Source organism: Plutella xylostella, chromosome 19, assembly GCF_932276165.1.
Source record: "Plutella xylostella chromosome 19, ilPluXylo3.1, whole genome shotgun sequence".
In the NCBI taxonomy this organism is placed as follows: Eukaryota; Metazoa; Arthropoda; class Insecta; order Lepidoptera; family Plutellidae; genus Plutella; species Plutella xylostella.
Genome location: NC_063999.1, coordinates 9,186,477 through 9,213,705, shown reverse-complemented (window position 1 = coordinate 9,213,705; position 27,229 = coordinate 9,186,477). Strand labels below are relative to the sequence as shown.

General features: G+C 40.6%; 3 protein-coding genes across 5 annotated transcripts in view; 2 read left to right on the top strand and 1 right to left on the bottom strand.

Annotated features, from left to right (window-relative positions):
• The window catches only part of LOC105389905, a 38,145-nt gene extending 18,531 nt beyond the window's left edge, over window positions 1-19,614 (top strand). For all 3 annotated transcript variants that reach the window (XM_048627569.1, XM_038105965.2, XM_038105964.2), the window contains exons 5-7: window positions 6,340-6,434; window positions 16,704-16,795; window positions 17,917-19,614. In XM_048627569.1, coding sequence (XP_048483526.1) covers window positions 6,340-6,434; window positions 16,704-16,795; window positions 17,917-18,870 — 1,141 coding nt within the window. In that variant the 3' untranslated portion in view covers window positions 18,871-19,614. The remainder of the gene's footprint in view (window positions 1-6,339; window positions 6,435-16,703; window positions 16,796-17,916) is intronic.
• Window positions 8,980-11,778, bottom strand: LOC119692978. Its single transcript, XM_038114743.2, has 2 exons — window positions 10,657-11,778; window positions 8,980-10,488 (listed from the first exon to the last, which is right to left on the bottom strand). The coding sequence occupies exons 1-2, from the start codon at window positions 10,844-10,846 to the stop codon at window positions 9,692-9,694; spliced, it is 987 nt and encodes a 328-aa protein (XP_037970671.2). The 5' UTR covers window positions 10,847-11,778; the 3' UTR covers window positions 8,980-9,691.
• Window positions 19,615-21,199: 1,585 nt separating the features above from the next.
• LOC105397650 (serine/threonine-protein kinase NIM1) overlaps window positions 21,200-27,229 on the top strand; it is an 18,447-nt gene continuing 12,417 nt past the window's right edge. The window contains exons 1-2 of the mRNA XM_038106037.2: window positions 21,200-21,964; window positions 23,800-23,928. Coding sequence (XP_037961965.2) covers window positions 21,836-21,964; window positions 23,800-23,928 — 258 coding nt within the window. The 5' untranslated portion in view covers window positions 21,200-21,835. The remainder of the gene's footprint in view (window positions 21,965-23,799; window positions 23,929-27,229) is intronic.

Genomic DNA, 27,229 nt, shown 5'->3' with positions numbered 1-27,229 from the left:
TGTGGAGTCAGGAGCAAGTACGAGGACGCCCTGGTGCGGTGAGAGTTGAAGTCACGTGACCACCGTAACTTGTTATACAAATATTCAGGCACCCTTTTTTGTATGATACCATATAGGAGGCAAGCAAAGTGGAGATGCCGACGGCTTGCTAATTTTAAAATATTCGACTTATTTATGTAAGGTGTCACGTGACATCGTGCAGGGATATTGTGGCAGTACCGTGCGCAAGCATTTTGAACACGCTGAAGGAGACGTTGCGTTTTGCCATAGAGACAGGGGCCGTAAACGGTGTCTGCATAGTTTAGTTTAGATAGAACTAAACTTTCACATAATTGTTCACGAACTTCAAGATTTATGTATGGTCTTATACGATAAAGAACTTTTAATCTATAAAAACAGCTTGATACTAAATTTAAAATGTGTTTCTCAAAGCGTAGGTTAGAGTCGAAATTGATGCCGAGATTTTTAGCCTCGCTTACTAATTGAATAGATTCTCCGGCCACCTTAATATCTGGGTTATGGGATTTTATTTTGTGTACCTGTTGTTTTGTGCCTATTATAAGAAATTTCGACTTAATCGGGTTCAGTAGGAGAGAATTAATTTTAGACCAAGCCACTATTTGGTTTAGGTCCTCATTTATTAGTCTTACTGTTTCTTCAGTGCCATCTGGGACGCATGAAAGGTAAATTTGCAGGTCGTCAGCGTAGATGTGATATTTACAATTTTTAATGCAGTCTACTATGTCACTAGCGTACAAGATAAATAAAAGGGGACCAAGGATTGATCCTTGCGGGACTCCTCTCGTCACTGGACTGGGTGATGAGATTTGCGTTTCACCATTGATATTAGTGAGCTTTACAATCTGAGATCGTTGATTAAGATAACTGTAGAACCATCTCACTGTATCGGCTTCAAATCCATAGTAGGTCAGTTTAGCTAGGAGGCGAGGGACACTAATGGTATCGAAGGCACGTGAGAAGTCTAAAAGTGTGAGGATAGTGCCCTGGCCTTTGTCCTGGGAGCATAGTATATTGTCTACTACGTCAAGGAGAGCCGTTGACGTGCTGCGAAATTTCCTAAACCCTGATTGGACAGTGGGGAGAATATTATTGCATTCAATGTATTTGCTCATCTGATCCCTTACGACTTTTTCTAGTATTTTTGACAGGCATACGAGTAGGCTAATTGGTCTCAGTTCATTTACCGTAGATGGACACGATGTCTTAGGTATAGGTTTAATTATAGCAGTTTTCCAAAGTTCCGGGAATGTATAGTTTGTCAAAGAATAGTTTATAATGTAGGTAATAACATTCAGCGTGCGCGGAAGGGTGAGGTAGATCATGTCAAGAGAAATACAGTCGATACCTTGTGCGTTAGATTTTAAGTGATTAATGCATTTATGTACGGTTTTACTATCTACAGAATGAAGCTGAAATTTAGATTGACCATATCTACTGGTTTCAAAATTAGCTAAGTCAGAAAAATTTAATTCCTCCTTAGTAGGTAAATCTAAAAAGTGCTTATTTATCGCCTCAGGGTCATTAAATTGCGGTGGCAGGTCAGTTTGTTTATGATTTCTGAGTACGGTTTTTTTAAGATTCTTCCAGAGTGAGACTGAGTTTTTGCTATTGTTATTTATAAAATATTCAAAATAGGCGCGTTTTTCTTGATTTAACGACGAGTTCACTAGTTTTTTTAATTCAAGGTAGTAGGTTTTATTACTCTCCGACTTGGTTAATTTATATTTTTTGAATGCTGCGTTTCGCAAGTACATCATATATTTTATGTTGTCAGTTATCCACGGGTAGCCGGGATCTCTGATACATATCTGCTTTTCTGGCGCGTGAAGATTAAACAATTGGTGAACCATGTTATTGAAATTATCTATCATTGCATTTAGGTCGTTAATTTGCATGATACTTTCCCAATCGAGATTATTTAAATCATTATTGAAGAAGTCCCAAAGTATGTTGCCTAGAGGTCGAATGGTCATAATTTTAGGTATGATTTTGGGTTTTTTAATATTTAATATTGCTGTAATAAATGCATGCCTACCTAGTGTAGGAATATAGTCAACTTTAGTATGGCTAATTTCAGTATCTGAGCAAACTATATCTATTAGTGTCTCGCTGCTGTCGTTGGCAAAGTGGGTAGGTTCCTGTACTGTTTGTGTTAAACCAACGCTACGTAGGAAATCCCTGAATAAGGTACTCTTGTTATTATTGGTCAACAAGTCTATGTTGAAGTCTCCCATCAGTAACAATTGATCATAGCCAGAAAAAGAGGTGATCGAATCCGTTAGAGAATCGAAGAACGTGTTAATATCTAACCATTCTGGCCTGTACGCGGTTCCGATGAGTAACTTGATGGAGTTGACAGTGCAGCTAACCCACATCTGCTCCACCGAGGGCGACACAGGGTGCTTCCTCGTGCGCGCGGTGATGCCGTCCTTGATGTAGAAGCCCACGCCGCCGCCGCGAGCGCGCAGGGCGGGCGGGCGCGGCACGTGACGCAGCTTGTACCCGGGCACTACCGGGGCACAGTCTGTCGTGCCCTCCTTAAGCCATGTCTCGTTGATCGCTATTATATCCGCTCCATATCGTTGCATAGTTGCTATAAATTCATCATGACCGGTTGACAGGGATCCCGCGTTAAAAATACCAACTGTAAATAGCTTATGTTTTTTCATTTTTATTTACATGTATTTTATAGGTAAGCGATTCAGATATGTTATAGATGTTGGAAATAAATATGCATTTGGGAATGTGAATATTTATGTGTATGTATAGGCATGTGTAAGTATGTATAAGGGTGTATAATATATATTTCACGGGTCGTACAATACGTTCGGCTATCATTAAACAACAGCTTGCCGCCGCCGCGGTCGGTCCCGGGCAACAACACACAATAGACACGGAGGTAACTCTTAGATTAGTGCTTGAAACATGATAATATAACAGGTATCGATGACGCCCATAGCTACAAACATTACCGAAACAATAAGACCAACATAAAACTCTCTCAGACATAACGAGGCTCCTATAGTTAAGAGATAACGGTTCAATTTTATGTACAAAACAAGAAAATGTACTAGCTACGCACATAATGTAAACAATTTGTGTCTGTAATGGAATACAACAATAAGGCATCTTATAAGTATAGGTAGGAAGGCCGATAGTGTAATGACAAGTTATTTTGCTGTAGTTAAACGTTCGAGGCAGTCGTCGGAGCGACACCAAACACACGAGCAATGTCATGAACAGTGCGTATCCAGTGTCGCGGAGTGTCCTGGCCCTGGCGTGCGTAGATGCGGCCTTTTTTGGTCCAGAGAAATCGCCACGACTGCCTACGGCCAGCTTCCCGAACCTGGTAGAATAGCTGGCGGTTGGTTTTCGTCAGGCGTTCGTTAACATAGATGGGACGCGGCGCGGAGGACTGCCCGAGGTCGGTTGAAGTGGCCCCGCGGCGGACGCGCGCGGCAGTCATCAGCTCGTCCTTCACCGCGCGTCGCGTGAGCCGCACCACTAGCGGCCGCGGCCGGCCCGCCCTCGCGCCCGCGCCCTCCCCGCTGTCGCCCTGCGCCCGGCTCCACCTGTTCCTCGCACCAACACGCTCCGCGCTCACCACGTCTGACTCGTGCAGGTTGACCCCGAGCTTTGATGCCACTGACAGTATCAGGTGCATGGGGTTTTCTCCGTTCTCCTCCGGAAGATTTGTCACCTCCACGTCGTTCTCAAGTAGCTCCTGGTCTTTCTCATTGAGCTCCAGTCGCAATTCTGCTATGACAGCCTCGAGCCGCGAGCCCGTCCCCTCCGTGAGCCGCTGCTCCAGCAAGTCCACTCGCGAGTCCAGTGTGTTGAGACGCTGATCTGTTGCAGTGAAGGAGTTTTTCATCTCCATCATTTCACTGCGGAACATCTGGATCTCCTGTCGGACCGCTGTCAGCTCCTGGCGGAAGAGCCGCATCTCGAGCCCGAGTTCCACCTTGAACTCCTCGGTGGTGTCGTTCGCCGTGGAGTTGAGCCGGTCCTCAGCCACGACCAGCTCGGGCACGTCCGGGCTGCTCGACACTGCCCGTGTGAGGGGGGAGGCGGGGATGGTCTCCGCGGCTGCCGGCGCCGGGGCGCACGCAGGGCACAGCCAGGTGTCAGGGCGCGCATCTTGATCACCCCCCTTTAGGCAGTACGGGTGATAGACAGTAACGCATTTGGAGCATTTCGCGCATTTAGTCACATCGCCCCGCGGTATGTGTTTGCTACAGCCTCCGCATTTAGTCATTGCGTAGGTACAACAATTTTTTATGATATGCGCGCACGGCAGACAGACAGACCCAGCTACACTTAATAAGTGTGTTGCGCTAGACGGCACTACAAAATTGCGTTTTCTGACGAAACCCAGATGGCACTGACAACTATTTGTGATTATTTTACTAATTGCGCATGCAGGGTACACAAACTGTTAGAACAACTTGCGTTTTCGGTATACACCCACAAAAAATGATTGTAATGATATATTCACTGATCACTTTTGCAAAGATATCCTAGTAATACGCCACTATGCACTAAGATAACACTTGATGTAAACAATTGTCACTTGATTATTTGTTTATTAAACTTTTTATGACTTGATAACGTTGTTTTGATTTTTATGACTCGATCTAAACAAGCGAGCACCTTATCGCGAACACGTCAGTGACGTATATGACATTCTTATTTAATTTAACTTATTTGTTTTTACGTTTTGAATGTTTTATAAAATGTTTATCTATTTTTAGGTATTGTGTCTAATTTAAGTCGAATAAAGCACATTTGATTATTTTAATTAGTTTATTGAGATATTACTAATGCAAAACAACCAAAAAAAAATATTGAAATATAGCAAGGTTTTTTTGTGTCTAATTTTAGTCACATTTGATTATTTTATTAAGGTATGCAAAACAACCAAAAAAGTTATAAAATATAGCTAGTATTTTTTTATTTTTGGTTTTAAGCTTAAACATTTTTGCAAAATATAAAAAAGCTTAAATATTAAATATTTTAGAAATGGTTAAGTTATGGATAATGCATGATAGGATTCGTCGATTCAATGTCTTCCTCTAGGTTCTACCTTTTTTGGCATAAGATTTATTTGCCTAATCTCGTATTGCATAGTAACGTTTCGTCAAAGTCTCGTTACGCCGAAAATCGTATGGCATAAATCTCGTTTAGTAAAAAGTTATTTCGCATAACATTGTTTAGCCTAATAATGGTATGGCCAAATCTTGAATAGCCTAATAATGCTATGGCATAGGTTTATTAGGTTTATACAAAGTAATAATATTCGTTTGGCTTTAACTTTGACGGAGCGTCTCCCTACATAGCGCAAACTGGTGCCTTGTATTGTTTCCGCTGTTTGGAAAACGCTCCGCTCCGCTTCGCTGCGCTCCGCTTTGGTTTTGATGAACATGTGCACCTAACACGCTCCTCCTCGCTTTGCTCGTCGTCGCACCTATTTTTAGGTTTCGATCTCATGGGGTTTGTAATAATTATATTGGTCGTTAACTTTCGATTTTTTGATCATACAATATCTTGATTTTCGGGATGTAGGAGAAAAATACCACAATTTGTACATTTACTACATACTTAATATATTATTTATTAAGATAACATTAGGAGAAACAAGATTATACATAGGTATAGACGAGCATAAATTTGAGCAAACGAAACTTAGGTGTTCAAAGATTGTGCCTAAAGAGTTTTAGACGAAACGAGCCTTATGCCACATAAGTCTTGGCAAAGTGATGGTTCGGCCAAAAAAGTTTAGACCATACGAGTTATGCGAAATGAGTTTTGGTCAATAAAGATTATGCGAGATGAGCGGAACCCCTTCCTCTATCACCTCTTGAAAGGGCCTGACTCAACTTACCAATAACCCTGTAGTGTTAGAGCAAGACATCCATAGATTTAAATACGTTTAAATGTTTCGTGTAAGTCGTCCTCTGAAACCGCATACAGTTGCAATGTGTCGTAACATTTATGGAGCTAACTAAAGTAGGTATAACTACTTTTAAAAGAAAACTGCGACTAGTATTGGCTAGTCTGATTCGGAATGCGCCTAGAACGGATCGTAATTCGTTCAGTACTTGACTGCCACCAAACCAAACAAATGGCGCCAAATTGGAACACAAACTGAATATTCGCATTCGCGAATGTTGATATCAGATTTTCGCATTCGCATTCGCGAATGTCCAAAAACACAAATTCGTTACATCACTAGGTAACTACCTTCGCAGCGTACCTAGAGATAAGTAGGACGATAGTTTTAATCAACATTGTCTGTTATTTTACTTTATGTTGCAGATTAACTACAGATCATATTCAATATTACGCAGAACCAAAGGGACCGGATCTAAAGAATCTTAATTATGGCGTTGAAGAAAACAATTATTTACCCGGTAGGTACTTACTTTTATTTATGTGTAACTCACAACAGTGACCACTTCATATAAGTACATGGTGTTGCAGAAGCGATATAGTTAGCCGAAGCTTTTCGATTCGATTATACCGAGTCCCTTCAAGCTATAAAAAACACAAAATTAAATAAATGTTAACATACAAAAGATGCGCGAATTTATGTTGTTGAAAATCGATTATTTTAACGCATTTGAAACACACATTTTGAGGAAAGGAGAATAGCCAAATTTATATGGCGCCATGACCCAGAGCGGCCATTGATAAAACATATTCTGATGTGTAGTCCTTGACTACAGCATATCCTGGTATTAATTTTATTATTATGAGGCATGAGAGAACGAAGATATACAGTTGCAAAAAAAATATAATTATAAACAAAAAAAAACCTGACTGCACGCTAAAAAGATGAAAACAAGCCCCAATGTTAATGGAAAGTATCGCAGGCGATCGCAATCAATACGATTCTAACGATACCTCATACATCAATATCTATCAAGCCGTTTAGGCTACAGGAGGAAACAAAGAAACAGACATACATACATACATACATACATACAAACATACAATTGAAAAACATTACCCTCCTCCTTCGGTAGTCGGGTAATAAGGATATAGGTACTACGCCGAAACCTACATGTGCAGCGTGGTATATATCTAAACCCAAAAATGAAATCATAATTTCCAAATACGCGAAAAAAAAAGTCATTCTCCATAGTAAAAAGTCACGTGACCAACATAGTTTCTAAGGGAAATGATAATTTTTTTCGCGAATTTTGAAATTCTGTTTTCATTTTCGGGTTTACATATACCAAAATAGCTCAGTCGGGTAAGCGCCCGCTTCTCACGCCAGAGATGCGGGTTCGAATCCCGGCGCTGACATGTACCAATGAGTTATTTTAACTTAAGTACAACGTATACCATCGTTCTTACAATGAAGGAAAACATCGTGAGGAAACCTGCATATCTAGATCTAGCACATCTAGATATGTGAACCCACTAACCCGCAGTGGGCCAGCGTGGTGGGAAATGGTCCAAGCTTAGGAAGGCAGTTTAGACCTTGGGGACATGCATAAATGTTCCACTCGAGAGAGCCAGGTGCAGGTACTTACACCCCCACAGAGAATAGAATATAATAGAATATACCATGCTGCACATGTAAGTTTCCGCTTAGTAAACCCTTTTTGCAACACCCTGTAGATGCTGAAAGATCAAGTCTTTCGCGGCGCGCCGGGAGCTCGTTGCTGCAACGGCGGGCGAGTCAATCAAGGTCATATTACAAATCGTTCAAATTTTTGCGCCTTTCAAAATTTCGTTTCAGAAATACCTAGCGCTTTTTGACAAAAAAATAATACACGTGATGTCTGTATGTACACGTGAAGCGTCCGTAGTCGAGCGGGCTTCAGTGATCGTAACTGATCACTGAGGTTAAGCAACAACTGGCACGGTCAGCCATTGGATGGGTGACCAATTTCAAGTGGTTCTTTTCTGCATGGACGCTTCCGTGCTTCGGACGGCACGTTAAGCCGTGGGTCCCGGTTGCTGCTTCGGCAGCAGTCGGCTCGAAAACATCTGACAGTCGGGTTGCCCACTTACCCGACAACTCTCTCAGCACAAGCTTGCTTGTGTTGGGGTCCACCAACCCGCACTAGGCCAGCGTAGTGGACTAGGCCTAAACCCTTCCTTCATTGGAAGGAGACGCGTGCCCCAGCAGTGGGTCGTGGTGCATGTGATCTAACGAGACCCCCCCTCCTCCTTCGTGATGTTTCGTGAGGTTTTCCATACCCCTCCCCCCCTTTGAGCCTCACGTGATTAATGGACGGCCCCTTATTGAGAAAAACGCATTTGAAATTTACCTTTTCGTTTTTTGACGTGAATACGATGAACGTCTTTTACCCCATTTACATTCAGCCCCTGCCGCTGCCCCTCGCGCTACCGGCGATAAGTCCCTAAATACTGCTGCAGCAGGATTGAGAGGAGTGTGTGCATAGTGTGTGTTTACATACTGCCCTACCACTCACGTCGCTTTCAAGTGTCGGCAATGGCAGACGTCGAAATAATTACAGCGGCCGCGCTGTCTCTTTTTGCAATACATAATTTATGTTCGATGTTTAAAAAGATATCGAATATAAAAAAGAATTTTCGTCGCAGACGATGGTGTATATATCTATCCATCGAAATAGAACTTTATAAGTACTACTAACTACACTGTTATTAGTAATCTTACGGAATTCTGACAGTTATCAATTTTAGACAAATCAGAGATCACAAACCTTTTTGGGCTGGGCACTTTTTCAATACGAGTCTGGACATCTGAGACTATAATATATTTTTTTTAGTCCCTGTATCCATTTTATTAAGTGCGGCGCTCCAAATTAAAAGGGGATTTACCTAAGGTGAGAAATAATTACCGTACCTACCTAAATATATTACAAACAGTGAAAAATACAATTAAAGATAATCTCAATTATCTTATATAATTATCGCTGTCGTAGAAAATATATCTAAAAACAACTAGTAATTATTTTTGAAACGGTAGCCGCGCCGATGTCAGGGAGATGTTGCGTTCGTATTTGAATAGAGGTAAAAAAAAGAGATGTCGCTCTATAAAATTGTATTGTGTGCACTGACTGGCTTGCGTGACGTCACAGCAAACTGTGAGTCTAAAATGTGCGGTGGTGGTACCAAATTAGCGATACAGGTGAAATTGTGTCAGCGACTCATCGCTGGGAGTAAGACAGCAGAACACGTTTACCCCATCGGTCATCGGTTCTTCGACAGATGTGACCAGCCCATTGCCACTTAAGCTTACTAACTCGGTGAGCTATGTCGGTGACTTTAGTTCTCTGTCAGATTACTTCGTTCCGGATGCGATCTTTCAAGCATAGCTCCAAGCATAGCTCTTTCCTTAGCTCGCTGAGTGACCTTCAGTTTGTGAACCAGTCCCACAGTAAGTGTCCACGTTTTAGCCCCATAGGTCATAACCGGTAGGACACACTGATCAAAGACTTTCGTCTTGAGACTTTGTGGTATGGGCGACGAGAAGACTTGACGAAGTTTGCCAAATGCTGCCCAGCCCAATTGTATTCTTCTATTGACCTCTGATTGGAAGTTGTTTCTACCCAGCTGCAGAGTCTGTCCAATCCAGTGGCGTGCTTTGGGAGGGAATACGTCCAGCAGTGAACTGCTATAGGTATGACGATGGATGGATGATGATGGATTTGTTTATTAAAATCTCTACCTAATCATCACTATTATCATCATCATCATCAGTATCTTCATCATCAGCATCGCTGACATTAATTATTAGAGATTCTGTAACTCTGTCGATAAAATCGTCGAGAGTGCACATCTTATCTTCCTCTTTTATTGTGTGGCTGATGCATGCTTGCCATTTCTCAGGAGTAACATTTTTTATACCTTCTAGTAGTAGTTTTTTAACTTCCGCCATTTTGTAGGTTGTGTTGTGTCTTGCGACATGCCCCTTCACTTGAGCCCACACCAATTCTATTGGGTTTAGCTCACAATGATATGGGGGCAGTCTAAGCACAGTGATGCCTTGTGCTGCGGCCATTTCGTCCACTATACACTTTTGGTATTTGTGTTTCTCCTGACCCACAATTTCCAACAAATTCACCTTTAACATTTTTTCTTCAAAATTTAAATTTTTTGAGGTCAACCACGCTTGGATATCACTTTTTTTCCATGCACTTGTTGGTACTTTTTCAACCTTCCTTGAATGATACGGAGCATTATCCAAAACTACTACCGAGTTGGGTTTCAATTTTTCAAGTATTTTTATGAACCACTCCTCAAATACTTCCCCAGTCATTTCCCTGTGGTAATCTGCCAAGCCCTTTTTTGCTTCAAAAATCAATATGTTATCTTCCAAAAATCCTTCTTCACTCCCTATATGACTAATAATAAGCCGCCTCCCTTTTCCTGTGGGTGCCTTAAGCCCTGTTGTCAACCCATCGAGGAAAGCTTGCCGTGAAGATTGAATATTGGTATCACACCACACTCTATTGACGGTATGTCCTGAAAGTTATATACATATAAATATAAATTTATCTATTTTATTCATTTAGGCGACAGTAAGTTCATAATAAGTACAAAATTTGAGTGCCGACTAATAGTTTGAAAACATAGTTCTTAAAGAAAATAGGTTATTAAAAGTAAATTAACACATTAGTAATCAATACTTGCCTTCGTTTACCCACGTTTCATCCTGGTAATATATAAACCTGCCTTCTCTTCTATGTTGTTTAATTTGGTGCAAGTATTTTTGACGCCATAATATTATCTCATCGCGATCTGTTAGCGTACTTCGCCGTTTACGACTTGCGTATTTAAAATTTAAATGCTTCAAGACATTTCTTAATGTTGATTTTGACATAACAGGTATGTCTGGATCACCAGCTATCTCTTGGTGAATCTGAAATAAGCATTTACATTACAGTTTAAATGTAGACAAGTAACAAAGGATCACGTATAGTTTTAAACTGGGAGCATATTAGCATCGAGGAGTTAAAGAATTACTTAGCAATAACGTTACCTTTGCAATAGTCGGAATTTCGTTCCTGTAGAAAAACGCGTGAACCTTTCGTCGAATTGTCGTAAAAGTAAAGTCATCAAATTTATGTATGAAAGATAGTTGCGGACCACTCTTTTTCGGTTTCTGAAACTCTTTTGTGTCTTTATATTCTTTGATAATTTTATAGACACTTGACAGACTCAGGCCAATCATCTCGGAAGTCTTTTTAGCACATTCCTTTGCACTCCAATCAGTTGTTTCCGGCCAATTTTCTATATTATATTTGTAAATATTTAGAATGATGGTCTTTTCGTTTGGCGCAAAAGAACCACGAGGACGCTTTTTTCTGGGAGAGAGAAAGTCTGACTCTTGTGGTCTGTCAGTTGGGGCTGTTTCCCGGGAAGGGCCAGGTTGAGGCTCCATAACGTTTATAAAAATCAACAAACGATCACAACGCGAAAAGTCAACAAGGAAAAACCTAACAGAAACTTAACAAATATAACAAGATGTAGATAAGAAATAGAAGCAAATTACACTGAGACTGAGAACATATGAGCGCATTCGAGCATTCAAAGAAGTCGAATGAAAATCAGTCAATGTGACAGATGCATCGTGACAGTCATTGACCTCAGAAAAAATATATCTCATAAACCTCTTTGGTGATAGCTATCACCATAAAGTATCACATCATAGCACTTCCACGTCCATATCTTGAAAACTCACTAACCGATTTTGATGAAACCTACACTTGGTTCCTACGGTCGGAGGATCCTCCCTTTGCCATGGGGAAGCGCCTCCAGCGGTTCTACCTTTTTTGGCATAAGATTTTTTTGCCTAATCTCGTATTGCATAGTAACGTTTGGTCAAAGTCTCGTTACGCCGAAAATCGTATGGCATAAATCTGGTTTAGTAAAAAGTTATTTCGCATAACATTGTTTAGCCTAATAATGGTATGGCCAAATCTTGAATAGCCTAATAATGCTATGGCATAGGTTTATACAAAGTAATAATATTCGTTTGGCTTTAACTTTGACGGAGCGTCTCCCTACATAGCGCAAACTGGTGCCTTGTATTGTTTCCGCTGTTTGGAAAACGCTCCGCTCCGCTTCGCTGCGCTCCGCTTTGGTTTTGATGAACATGTGCACCTAACACGCTCCTCCTCGTTTTGCTCGTCGTCGCACCTATTTTTAGGCTTCGATCTCATGGGGTTTGTAATAATTATATTGGTCGTTACCTTTCGATTTTTTTATCATACAATATCGTGATTTTCGGGATGTAGGAGAAAAATACCACAATTTGTACATTTACTACATACTTAATATATTATTTATTAAGATAACATTAGGAGAAACAAGATTATACATAGGTATAGACGAACATAAATTTGAGCAAACGAAACTTAGGTGTTTAATTAAAGATTGTGCCTAAAGAGTTTTAGACGAAACGAGCCTTATGCCACATAAGTCTTGGCAAAGTGATGGTTCGACCAAAAAAGTTTAGACAATACGAGTTATGCGAAATGAGTTTTGGTCAATAAAGATTATGCCAGATGAGCGGAACCCGCCTCCAGCATCTCCATACTGCCTTCCTAAGCTTGGACCATTTCCAACCACGCTGGTCCACTGCGGTGTTGGTGGGTTCACATATGATCACAGATGTTTTCCTTCTCCGTAAGAGCGATGGTATACATTGTACTTAAATTCAAAGAACTCATTGTTACCTACATGTCAGCGCCGAGATTCGAACCCGCATCTCTTGCTTGAGAAGCGGGCGCTTACCCGACTGAGCCAGTTGGACTCGCGCAGTGAGTGTTCCGTACAAGTATACTTAATTACCTGAGGTAGTTTTCCTTTTAATTTCATCATAATTATGTACATCTATACGAAATATCAGCTTGATATCTTTACCCGTTTCCGAGAAAAAAGGTGGTGACAACAAAGTGTGATCTTATAAGGGTTCCTTTTTTTCCTTTTGAGGTACGGATCCCTCAAAAAGAATAGTGACAATCGGATCAATCGTTTCGGAGATATGCGTGGACAAACATACATACCAACAAGCATATAAACGTACATAGGTACATAAACATTTATAAAATTTTGAATATTTGTTTATTAACCCTAGTACTCGTATATTGTCATATGTCAATATGGTGCAGTTCCAATAATCTTACATACATACCGAACATATTATATGTACTTACCGAATAGACAATCTTTTTTTGAAATTGATTAAAAAGGTTTATTATCCCTGAATTTAGTAGGAAGTGATGCCATGCTAAAGAATAAAATAAAGCAATTAAAATGAATTCGATACATGGGTCGTGAGTCGTGATCCTACTTCATATTATAAATGCGAAAGTTTGTAAGTGTATATGTGTATGTATGTATGTGTGTATGTTTGTTATTTCTTCACGTCAAAACGGCTGATCCGATTTTAATGAAATTTGGAATGAAGTTAGCTGACACCCTGGATTAACACATATGTTACTTTTTATCGCGGAATTCCCACGGGAAAACTTATTAAGGCGAAGCGAAGCTCGCGGGAACAGCTATTATATTGAAATATTTGTTATTTTTGTATTAGTTTACTTGAGCAAGTAAATATTTAGATTTATCTTTTTGTATAAAAATATTAAGAAAAAATTATTGCCCAGAAATGGATCGCAATTTTTCATTTTTTCGGTAAAGAACTTTTTTAGTAGCATCACTTATAAAATGTCAGAATTCTTTCCAATTAAAAATCAGAGATTAACTAATTATCAACCTACCTACTTAACTATTTTACTTTACTTATACTTACTACTGGTACTCTAATATGTTGTTATCCTAACAGTGGTCACTTCTAAATGACTCGCTGTTACTACAACTGTATAATAGTAACTACTAAGTAATAAATAGTTGTTAGTGATCCGTCAATATTAAAATAAAATAAATTGTTAAATCGTCTTCATATGCGAAAACCTATAATTAGCTTTTTTATATACAGGGTGGTCCAAAGAGTGATTCTTCAGGTCAAGGGGTAACCAAATCACCCCCATGTATGTTCAGCAATTCTTAGTAGTTTAGGAGTTAAGTTTTTAAAATTAATAAGGGACCATGAGATTATCTTTTTCAATTTTAATTTCAAGTTGAAAATTCAGAGCATACTAGCTCGATCGTAAAATTCGACATTCGATAAAAAAATAACTATGTTATATTACAGCTAGGAAGCTGAAACTTTTATGGTTAAAAGATCAATTTAGGAGGACGACACGAAAATAATAAAAAAAAAAAGTTGTCCAAAAAAATAATGAAACATAATGAATTAATCCACTAAGGTCAATTTTCTTAGAAAATTATTTAAAAGAATCATAACTCCTAAAATACTAACCCCCTTATTCATAGAGAAGTTACAGAACGTTTTAACTAATAAACTGTTTTGTCCCTCTCCGACAAAGTACAATTTGTTCTTTGACAGAGAGGGACAAAACAGTTTATTAGTTAAAACGTATTGTAACTTTTCTATGAATAAGGGGGTTAGAATTGCTGAACATATATGGGGGTGATTTGGCTACCCCTTGGCATTTTTCCTTTGGACGTCACTCTTTGGGCCACCCTGTATATCTTTAATTAGGTTAGCTGGTTTTTTACTAGTATAAAGCTGTGTTGGTTTTCCATACAATAAACTAAAATAAAATAAGAACAGTATGGGATTGTACGGGGTAAGGGGGGCTTCCCGCCATTTTGAGACTGGAAACCCAGATATGTAATAACCGTAACTTTTGACTCGGATATTATACAGTATTTATATTGGTTTTAATCGTGAGCTGTAGTCAAAATCTATCGATTACAATAAAAAAACACAAAAAATACCAATAATTAAAAAAAAGTTAAAAGTACAGCGCTCCAAAATTGATAATGCGCATAGAAATCTTTGACAGATCGGTTGTTTTCGATTATGTGACACATGATATTGACTCCTATTTCTTTCGAACAAGGTGCAAAATGCAAGTGTTTTTTTAAGGCTCTTACGATTTAATGATACGGGTGTGAAGATCTGCATGTGCATTATTAATTTTGGACAAGTATACTTACTTATTGAAAAACAAGTGCGTTTTTTTATCTCCGCCTATTACGATTCTAAGCAGAATCGAATGGTATATACTATATAACAAAACGCCATATGATTAAGTCACTCCATAGCACGACGACCGAATGGCGTAGTGGTTAGTGACCTGACTACTGAGCCGATGGTCCCGGGTTCGATTCCCGGCTGGGGCAGATATTTGTTTAAAGACAGATATTTGTACTCGGGTCTTGGGTGTTGATATTTATATTTAGTATCTATCTATCTATGTATTTGTGTAGATATATCAGCTGTCCGACACCCATAACACAGGTTCTGCCTAGCTTGGGGTCGGATGGCCGTGTGTGAGATGTCCCCACATATTATTATTATTATTATAGCGGTAAGGTAAAATCCCACCAAAAACATTAAATGTAAAAAAATATACCAAGTCTCTTGATGTAGTATTTCCATCTTAAAAAGTTATGAGATCTTATAGAAGCCAAGTCCTATTCAAATTATTTTGTAGTTATAAATCAACATCAACAACATTTAGTAATTTTTTAGTAAGTATTTACTGTATTTGTATGTTTGTATTTGTTTGTTTCATGTGTTACAATGTTTTATGGACGTGGTCTGAAATAAAATTTTATTCTATTCTATTCTATTCTATTCTTATCGATAGTTTTCTTTATATTATAATTACAGTGACTTGGCAATGAGCACAAACTAAATGCTGCTTGCTATAAGCTACTTATTATAGTCTAGAGATTGACCGGTTCTAAACCGTCTTGAGTCTACTTTTTAGAATAAATATAAATTTAATGATCTTTACAAATACAGACAATACAGGGTGTCGTTAAAGTGGTATCTTAAGTGTAAAATGGGTGACCGTTCTTATACGTTCAAAATAAACTCCTGGGTCACCCCCTTTCGGCTTACTCTACTACTTTTGCAACAACCTGTAGATAGCCGAGTGAAACGAGGCAATACAAACCTAACCTGCATTTCCCTAACCGTAAAGAGCGTAAAAGCCATACATCTCAACCCTGCATTCGCTAAAACTTGGAGAGCCGAGCGTAGCGAGCCAATCTTAACGTTACCAGCGTTCTCGAAACCCTAAAGAGCCAAGCGAAGCGAGACCACAAAAACCAACCCCGTATTTCATTAAGGAGGCAATTCAAACTTAACCGGCATTTCCTAAACCGTAAAGACTCGAGCGAAGCGAGGCCATACACTTCAACCCGGCATTCCCCAAAGCCCAACTTAATCGGCACTTTCTTAATCCTAAAGAGCCGAGCAAAGCGACGCCATTCAATCCGACCCAGTATTTCCTAAAACCTAGATTGCCGAGCGAAGCGAGGCCATACATCTCAACCCAGCACTCCCTAAAGCCTAACCTTATGGCAGCTGGTAGAATATTTCTGTTGAATATGTTCGAGGCGGCCCGCATCCAGTGCTTCCCCGCGGACTTAACTATATCGTCCGTCCATCTCGCGGGGGGCCGCCCAACGCTGCGCTTGCCGGTACGTGGTCTCCACTAGAGGACTCTTCTGCTCCACCGAACATCAGTCCTTCGAGCAATGTGTCCGGCCCACTGCCATGTCAGCTTACTGACTCGCTTAGCTATGTCGGCATAACAAAAAAAAGTAAAATGTTGTTGTGACGTGGACAGGCATGGTGGCGGGCGCCGTGGCGGTGCTGACGGAGCAGGGCGACGCCGAGTCCGCCGCCAGCTGCCTGGCCGGCGCCACCGTCAACCCGATAGTAAGTACAATACAACATTATTAAATATATACTTACCTACTACCTGACCCGCCACGAGCTTCGCTTCCCCTTAGATTGTTTTCCTTCCCATGAAGGAAGTTCTCTCGTCCCTAAGGTTTTTTTTTTAACCTGGACCTGATCCTTTCAGGAGGTGATACAGGAAGGCATGTCCAGTCGATTGTACCTTATATTATATGGTTCAATCGACTGGAAATGCCTTCCTCTATCACCTCCTGAAAGGATAAGGTTTACTTACAAATAACCCTGAATAGTTATTAGACTGATCACTTACATCGCGCAGCGATTCAAAACTTTGGTCACGTCTTGATATTATTATGTGCGTCTTGAGCTCTGTGAGTGCAGTGAAACGTCTATCGGACTTGTAGTGAATATGTTGGACTCTTCTCTTTCGGACGCACCATCATTTCATACATACAGGGTGTCCCAAAAGTCAACGATATGTCTTGGAGGGCTGATAGACCAACTCATGAGTGGCCAGAATATCATCATATGAGCTTAGTAAAAATTCGATGGTTTTCGAGATATTGACTCTTATAAATTTGCTGAAAATCGACACCGGTACAAAAATCCATATTATTAGTATATTTTGGTGTTGAAATAACGGATAATGCTGTATGTTTAAAAAAAAACACTAGCTTGCTCACGTTGACTCGCGGGCGCGGTGACGAAATATCAAACATAAATATGTAGTGATTCCAAGTGTTCGTGCTGTCTAACTAGTGGGCATACCTACTAGCGACTGGCACGCGTGGAGCGCTAGCGATGATTTGCGATGTTTGTGTGTGTTCATGTCAAACTAGCGGTGGCGCGCGCGTTTCACTCGCGACGTCGGGTACGTTCAACCAGTTTGATCTTGTCGCTGGTCGTCACTCGCGCAAACGCCTGGCGGCTAATGTGAACACAAGCTCGCGTCGTCTACCGCCCCGCGCCCGCGCGTTCCTACGTGAACAAGCATATAGACTTGCGGTCGAAACGGTTGACGGTCAACGCTAACGACCAAAAAGTTACAGAATTTAGGGGCTGGTGGACGGCCAACCTTACCACCGAGTAGCTACTCAGTTGATAGCTACGAAGTGTAGTAATGTGATGATGTGTTTCAGTACCCGTGGCGTCTCCGGCGCGTGTTGGTGCAGGAGGCGGCGCTGGCGGGGCTGCGGCGCGCGCTGGCGCGGCGGGCGGGCGCGCCCCCGGCCCCCGGCCCCTACTGCCTGCCGCGCAGCACCTTCCTGCTGGACCCCGCGGCCGACGAGCCCCGCCTGCCGCCCCACCTCGTCTTAGTATCCACGTACAGGACCACCAAGGAACTCCTCGCCCTGCTCGACGAGTACCGCCCGATCTACCTGTCTCTGTGGTGCAACGATTCGTCCACGCGAGACGAGATAGCGTTCGCGACGTCGGCGCAGAACGTGTGGGTCAACGACTATGGCGTGTTTGAGGGCCCGGCCGAGGTGGGACGAAGCTTCTTTTTAGGGTTCGACCTTGCTAGGGAGAGCAATCGGATGCTCTACCTCTCCGGAAAGCTCGGCTGGCTCCGTGCTAATCCGACTGACGAAGACCTGAAGCTGCTATTACAGTTAAAAGCGGGGTGGGACAAGCTGGACCTAGAGCAGCGTCGCGCTGCGATGCTCGCAGCTCTGGATCGACACGAACCGGGGCCTGCAGCGGGTGACATCGAGAAGCGCGGTCGCCTCCGTGAAGTATTGTCGGACTGGGAGCCGGAGACGTTCGCTAAAGTAGACAAGCATACTCTGTGTGTAGGGACCACTGAGAAAGGCTGCGTAGTATCATTTTATACTTCTTGTACTTATTGTGTACCAATGAATGCATTTAAATCGGTTTTAAGTGGTAATGTCATTATTATACCGTACGCAAACGACGCAATCTGTAAAGATTTATTAGGACATTTCCATGACAGTGGTGTCCCTGTTGTAGTATCGTCGTCGCTTGCTGGCGTCGCGGATTACGGGATAAATACATATTTTGATAGGAATGGATACACATTATTTCGTAAGAAATTTATCTGGTCAAAGTTTGGAGAAACTTATGCCAATTAAAAATATTAAGTACTTGTAACTTTCATGGTTGGGTCCTAACTAGGTCAATTAAGTTAACCTTAAAATCCTACACAGACTTGGATAGATGAGAATTCACTTGGTACAGGACAACAACCTCAAAATACGATTATCATTAAACTCTACATTATAATAATATAATATTAAAGTTACTTACAACAAAATAAAGTTGCTTGTTTTAACCATGTTTGTAAGTGTAAGCAGTTTTTACCATGGAAGTAATAAGTACTTTATTGTACGAAGTACCTATTACTTCCATGGTTTTTAAATTTAATGTTAAAAAAATGTTACGAGTTGGCTTCAGTAAATAATACAATACCTAGTTCATAATGGGAGATTTTCAATCATAGACAAACAACCATAGATTATAGATGACTTCATAGTCTTCATACATGCTTCATACTCAACTCCTTTTTTTTAAGCCGGCATCTCATCATCATCAGATGCCGGCTAAAAAAAAATGCAGTGCTGTTGAGTACAAGGACTTTGTATTATAATATATATATATATATACAAAGTCGTTGGTTGAGTATGAAGTCATCTATAATCTATGGTTGTTTGTCATTGGTAGGTAGATTAGTGAATCATACGCAGAATGTTTTATTTTATTTGATTTAATTAAACTGTTGCCTACACTAGCATTGAAGATAAGTTATTTTCTTTATAATAAGCCGATATGTTTTGTTAAATGCTTATATGCCAATTTTATATTAAATATATTTTTTATTTGATTGTTTCCATAAGTACTTATACATATAATAATATAGCTAATCAAAACAGACTTAACTCAAGTACAGCTATCATATTAAAAACCTTTTATAAATAATATACAGGGTGTCACAATAGGTTCCGTAGTTGGGAAGGGGGGTGATACCACAAATAATATACTGAATGCGATGCGTCCATGCGATGACGCTCACCAGAGTCCAGAGCTTACCTTATTGGCGCGTACTCAACTCACCCAGCGCACACGCCTGGTGTGGATGCCTCGGGCTCCGCCATCAGAAGGGCTAGTACGGGGCGCATTTAAGACGTGACAAAAGTTTTGCATCGCCGTCATTCACATCGCGCAGCCTCAAGAGTGAGCGCGACGGAGAACTTTTGTCACGTCTTATTAGCGCGCTGTGCTACATGGCCTGTTGTCGGTAAACTTGACGCGCTCAAAGGTGTCTCCGTGAGCGCTGTGCGTTAAGCTGCGTACAGACCGGGCCAACGAACGCCCAACGATGGATATTTATCATACATAATACAGGTGGTCGACAGCAGAGACGTGTGGAATAAACATGGGGAGGCCTTTGCCAAGCAGTGGGAAACTGAATTGGCTACTTAAAAAAAATTAAACAGGGCAGATTGCAGCAACGAAGGTCAACGAAAACCGTTCGTTGGGCCGGTCTGCACGCAGCTTTAGGTGGGGACGTACAAAGCTATTACTAGCGCTAGCGCCATCTATGATTTAATTTTAATGTTCTGCCAGAAATCTCTCGTTGCATAGTGCATCGGTGGATCCCAAGGGCTTTGTATAGGTATGTGGATCCACTCTACTCAAGCTTATTTATGGGCACTTTTGAGGCAACCTGGATTTAACGTAAACTAGAGGACAGGTCATACCTACCTTTTTTCTATTACTTTTTAATGTGTCTTGTTGTGAAGCCAAATGGAAAGGTAACCACAAAAAATAAGTAAGTACACCTATAACTATGAATCACATATACACAGATATATTATTAAAAGTACCTACTAATTATTACTGACGACTGCTGACGACGGTGTAGTGGTTAGTAACCCAGACTGCTATGCCGAATCTGCCGTCAAAGTAAACCATGATTTGACCGTGTGCCCAACCCGGCCACCTCGGCTATGGCTTCGCGACAAAATGCATTCGAAACAGCAGCTCATCTTGCTGCTGAGCATACATACCGTTACCGCATTCATTTACTAGTTATGTAGCTACCTACCTCTATAGTAGGTATAGCCATAGAGGACACAGAATGATAACTAGGTATAGCCAAGGACTAACAGACATAGAACGCGGCCTCGATGATAGCAGAGGTGTTCCTTCCTTCACTTCAAAATTAAAGTAAATCATGTCATTTCCATCGCTTTTATAATCACTCACTCCGGCCTTTGATTATATACGGTCGAAGACTCCGGCTAAGGGTCTGGACAGACGGACTGCAATCCAACTGCAAATTGCAGTTCAGGTGCAGTTTGAATGCAGTTGACACGACTGCAAACCAAACGCGAAGTCCGATTGCAGTCGGCGTGCAGTCATGTGAACTCGGACTTCGCGTTTGGTTTGCAGTCGTGTCAACTGCACCTGAACTGCAATTTGCAGTTGAACTGCAGTCCGTCTGTCTAGACCCTAAGTTTTATTTTACTTCATACCGGTGAAATGAAAAGGCAAGTATTTTATAGGACTTATCAATGGAATAGAAATTTCGTAGTACCTACACGGTCTACAAAACAACCGTAATCGAAAGTACCTACCACTGAAACTAGACGATGTGTCTACGTCTACCTTTGATTATATTTGTAAATAGTCGAAGGTGTCTACATAGTTCTTCAATTTAACATAATAAGTAACTGTATCTATACATTCATTGTAACCATATGTTGCCTCATGCGAAGTACAAGAGCACCACCGCAGCGCACCGTGGAGTTCGATTGGCGATTGCAAACATTTAAAAATAGTGTCAATAAAATGTCAGGCGGCCAACGTTCGTCCCGACAGCTGATTGAGTTCCATTTTCGAAGGACGCAAACAAAAGATGGCACCCAAACACTAAGCACCAAATTATTATGACGTTTGTAACAAAACCATAAACATAGACTAGAATATTATAAATAAATAATCGAAACGTGCCCCAGTCAGCGATTTGTGATGTGCGCGCCAACAAACTGTGCATCGAAATTCGTGAGTGTTTAGTGTGGGCCGTGGGCAGTGAGAATGAAGGCCAGTAATGCGTGTCGGGGTGAGCTGAGCTGCATCGGCAACTACTCGCTGACGGGCCGGCGGCTGGGCCGTGGCCACTTCGCCCGCGTGGAGGAAGCCACACACAGGCTCCTTGCTAAAAAGGTGAGCGAACATTGCGTGCCCCATTTGGTTTTCATAAAGATGATAAAGTTTGGTTTGTTTCGAAAACTTGCCTGAAGAGATTGCAGTGCGGTGGTAGCTCAGTCGGGTAATCGCCCGCTTCTCACGCCAGAGATGCGGGTTCGAATCCCGGCGCTGACATATACCAATGAGCTCTTTGTACTTACAATACAATTTATACTGTATTGCTCTTACGTTGAAGGAAAAACATCGTGATGGAACCCTGCATCATCTAGTTACTTAGATATTTGAATCCACCAACCCGCCGTGAACCAGCAGTGTGGTGCGAAATGGTCCAAGCTTAGGAAGGCAGTTTAGACCTTGGGGATATGCACAGCACATAGGTTCCATTCGAGAGAGTCGGGTGCAGGTACTTACACCCCTCCCCCCCAAAGATATAGAATAGGTAAGGCCGCTTGGCCGTTGGTTGTAATCGTCTGTAAGTATCTTATATTTTTGTAACTGTTCAATAACGTTATAGTTAGGTAAGTGCTTTATTCTATTCTATAAATTAGGTAGGGAAAGCAATGATTTCAAAAGGAAGGCTGCGCCCGTTAGTAGGTAAGTACATTTTTGCCTAAAGAAAATGTCACCCATGCGCTGGTCCTAACTATTAGGCATGTAGGTACTTATCACAGATATAAGTATAAGTCAATAAGGTAAGGTAGATATTTCTCAATGCTGGTCGTAGCTGTACAGAATAAAAGCTAGGAAGGTGTTCGTATTGAGTTAGGCCGATTCGAGCCTCCTAAAGCTGGCTTCCCAGACAGACCCACAGGCCATGGGGACCGTCGCATCCGCTGTGGCCTGCCGTGGCCTGGTGTCTACAACAAAGGGCGCAGGCATCTGCAGGCGCGATGCAATCCGGCCCGGCCTGTTAGGTATAAGGCCGTGGGAACCTTCATTAAGAACGAAGGATTTTAAATAATCTTAATACATATATTGTATAGTTACATACCTACCAAGGTATTCTGATCACTTACCGCCTCTTCTATAGAGATGTTATTTTATTATACTAACTGATATTTGGATAAGTAAGTAGGTACATACCTAATATTCAGATAAGTAGGTATGTCCGTGAAAGTAACAGCACTTATGGATCAAACGAAAGTGGGTAAATCATTTGGTATAGGTAAACAACGTCTTTTGTAAACCTTTTCAAAGTGACCAAAAGCATGAATTTGCTGGTAAGACGATGACGCATTGACTTAGTTACTTATATACTTATTACCTACTAGCGTAAGGACAGGCCCAACCGCTCAAGAAAATGGCACCCTCGCGCTGGCCCTAAAATCTCATAATATCTGTCATAATTTGTTTAAATTACAGCCAGCGCGCTGATGACATTTTCTTAAGGTAAAATGTTTCGACAAGCGCATCTTTCATTTTGAATTCATTGCAATGAAGAGACTGGGCCTCTAGTACAGTGCGACAAACTTATCTGTTCCGGTGAGAGCGAACTAAATTGATACATATTTCATTATTTACTAATGAATTATATACATATTAATATAGATTAGATGGGTTTATTGAAACCACAAGAGTGAATTACCACTACTGGCTAACTTAAAATCTTATAGAATGAAAAAATATTACACATTTACGTGAGCTGTCACCGGAACAGATAAGTTTGTGGCACTGTACAGGTTTTGCAAAAAGTTTAAAATTTAGTTTTTTTCTGTCATCTGCATACATTATCTGTCAAAAGTTTCATGACTGTTTCCACTAGAGGCGCCACTTTGTATACTAGAAAACGTAAACATTTTTTAGTTTTCTACAAACTATGAAACTCGTAATAAACGCTGGTGTGCGTGTAGGTGGCGATCAAGATCATCGACGTGAGCTGCATCGAGGAGGAGTACGCGCGGAGACACCTGCACCGGGAGCCGCGGGTCATGGCGCGCCTGCGGCACCCCTGCATCGCCGCGCTCTACGAGACCCTGACGGTGACGCCCGCGCCCCCCCCCCCCCCCCCCGTGGCCCCCGGCTGATGCATCTACACAGATACATTGATACATTACACATTATTATATACCTACATATTAACACACAAGTGTTGCGGTGCACCTACCCGCACTAGGCCAGCGTGGTGGACACGATTCGTTATTCTGAACAACTTTTGTTCTACGACTTTTGGAAATCTCTGAAAAAATATCTCTACTATAGTAAAATATCTGTCTCACCACAACTACGTCTATACTTTGTAAAATATAGCATGAGTCCTATGACGTTTGAATGACAGATCCTTTATGCCTACTTTTCCATTGAACAAATGACAAATCGAAAAGGCTTTCGATCGTGTGGACCACGTCATCCTCATCCACAAACTTCAACTTTTAGGCATCCATGGTGATCTGTTGCGTTGGGTTGCGTCATATCTTGAAAATCGCTCGCAAGCGGTAGTGGTTGGTGGGTTTAGATCAGACTTTGTTGGGATACCTACAGGTGTTCCTCAGGGCTCGCATCTGGGTCCCCTACTTTACAACGCGTACTTGTTTGACATAGGTAATTGCTTTAACTTCTCTGAACACTTGTTGTACGCAGATGACAAGAAAATATTCTGTAAAGTTAGGAATCACACGGATTGTGTTAATATTCAAAACGATTTGAACAACCTCTGCACTTATTATTCATCTAACAATATTACAGTCAATGCTAGCAAATGTATGTGTATGTTACTGTAAAAGCCCGAACAACGGTAAATCCTAAGATTTACGCGTAAAACCTAAGATTTACCAACTCTTAATGGTAAAAGCCCGAAAGATTTTGCGATTCGCACTTTTACCACTATTCACTTGGTAAATCTTAGGATTTACATTAAGGCACGGTAAATGTTGAAAAAGCCAGGTTATAACTTATAACCTCCGTAGTCGAACAAAGCGTCCGTAGTCGAGCGGGCTTCAGTTCAACTGATCACTGAGGTTTAGCAACAACCAGCATGGTCAGCCATTGGATGGGTGACCGATTTCAAGTGGCTCTTTTCTGGATGCTTTCGTGCTTCAGACGGCACGTTAAGCCGTGGGTCCCGGTTGCTGCTTCGGCAGCAGTCGTTAAGCCTAGAGGCCTTCGGGCGGCTTGAAAACATCTGACAGTCGGGTTGCCCACTTACCCGACAACTCGCTCAGCACAAGCTTGCTTACTAATAAATGCCAATAATTAACAAAAAAAATATATAATATCGATTCTGTTATGTTTTTGAGAAGACATTTTAATAGTTTTAATTTTAACTATTTAGGAAATAATTTAGAGGTGGATAATAATTACAAAATGAAAAAATATATGATTATTACACATTGTTAAAATAATTATCTTGATTTAAGGGTCTGCAATAGGGAATCGAGGGTTGGCATTGTCATAGAATTATGTAGTAAATGATGCTCTACAGCCTTGAAAAAAATCACATAGGTAGTTGAAGAGTCTAGCTAGGTGCTGAATCATTCGAATTTAAGTAAATGATTATGGATAACTGTAAATTAATTTCAGAATATCAAGAAAAACCAGTCAATCACACTCCCGTATTGTAACAACTGTGTCGTAATTATAAAGAATTTTCATATGATTTTTATCATATTATAAAGTTAAAGGCTTGGACTAGGCGCTAAATACCTTGTTTTTTAATAAACACACACTTATTTTGTGTAAATTAATCCCAAACTTGAGCAATTTTTTTCCCTCAAATCTTCATACAAATATCTATGGCGGCTTTCTGTGTTATAAAATCATAAACACAAGTGACGTTTGACTCAGTTGGCCGCTGGCCTCCAAAGAAGGGTCACGTCGGTTTAGGCAGCACTGACAGCTCGCGATCTTATCGTGTACAGATACAAAATCACTGCACATTGGTTGTCATTGCACTTTTTCAACTTTTATGACACCAACATAATTTGATTTGAAATTGAGGAAGCATAATTCTTCCAGTATATTCAATACATTAAATTAAATTAGATAGTGTGCAATATTCTCGTGATATTACAGTCTCGTAAAGGTCTGATGAGGAGCAGGAATATAGCGAATGGATCTAAGTGATGACAATACGCACGAACATTAGGTTAGGGATCAAAAATACAGTCTCTTGGTGCTGGTTGAGGTATGGTCTCGTGAGGATCTGATGAGGGCAGTAACACGGTGGTGGCTCAATTTTATTTCAAAGATGTTAATAGCTAAAAGCATCGAGTTTGGGCTATTAAGTATGTTTTTCAGAGAGAGAGAAAGAGATTTTGTTTTTCCTCTGGATGTGTTAGGTTTACTGGGTTTACTAAGTTCATTCTGTTAATGGCATCAAGTTGTTATGTGTTCATAAGTAATAATTATTTATTAACAAAATGCTGTTGATTCTCCACGAAAATGTAAAAATAAAAATAAAATAAATAAAAATAAATTCGTAACGTAAAATTGTCAATGACGGAATTTCTTCTATAGACAGTAGCCACAAAAAAAACAAACGATAGATGGCGTGATTTGAAGATAAAGATACATTTTTTCGACACATAGACAGCAACAACAAAAAAATACAGATTTAAAGAAAAGAAACACATACTTATACAAAACAACAAAGAAAAAAAAAGGATACACATCAAAATAACTGGAAAAAATATAAGCCCCAATTTACTTGTGTGGGACAGGGAGTACCATAATATTTTTTTTGGGGTACTCCCCATCTATGCGAAATATAAGCTTGATATCTTTACCCGTTTCTGAGAAAAAGGGCGGTGACAGTCAGTCAGACAGACGGACAACAAAGAGATCCTATAACGGTTGCTTTTTTTCTTTTGACGTTCGAAACCCTAAAATTAAGTTAAAATATTATGCTGCCAAAAAATGTACTTACAGGTATTGAAAAAGCGGTATATAAACAAATTATACCAGCAGAGGGTTCACCATTTAGCTGAATGTTACTTAGAAAACGGCCTTGAGTGGCGGTCAAGTTGGTCCCCGCCTGCGATACTTTCCATTAACATTGGGACTCGTTTTCATGTTTTTAGCGTACAGTCAGGTTTTTAGTTTTTTATAATTGTATTTTTTTATTTGTAACTTTTTAGTTGTTTTTATTTTATGAAATTTTACGTCGGTAGGTAGTTCATGATCATTTTTTATTTCAATAATTTTGGTGTTGTTATTTAAATACCTTCAATATGCATATTTTTGTAATGTGAAAATCAAGTCCTTTCATTTGATACCTTACACGGCAAGGTTGAATTATTATTTTTTCGATCATCACGTTATGTCCTCAAGAGGGCGCTATGTACA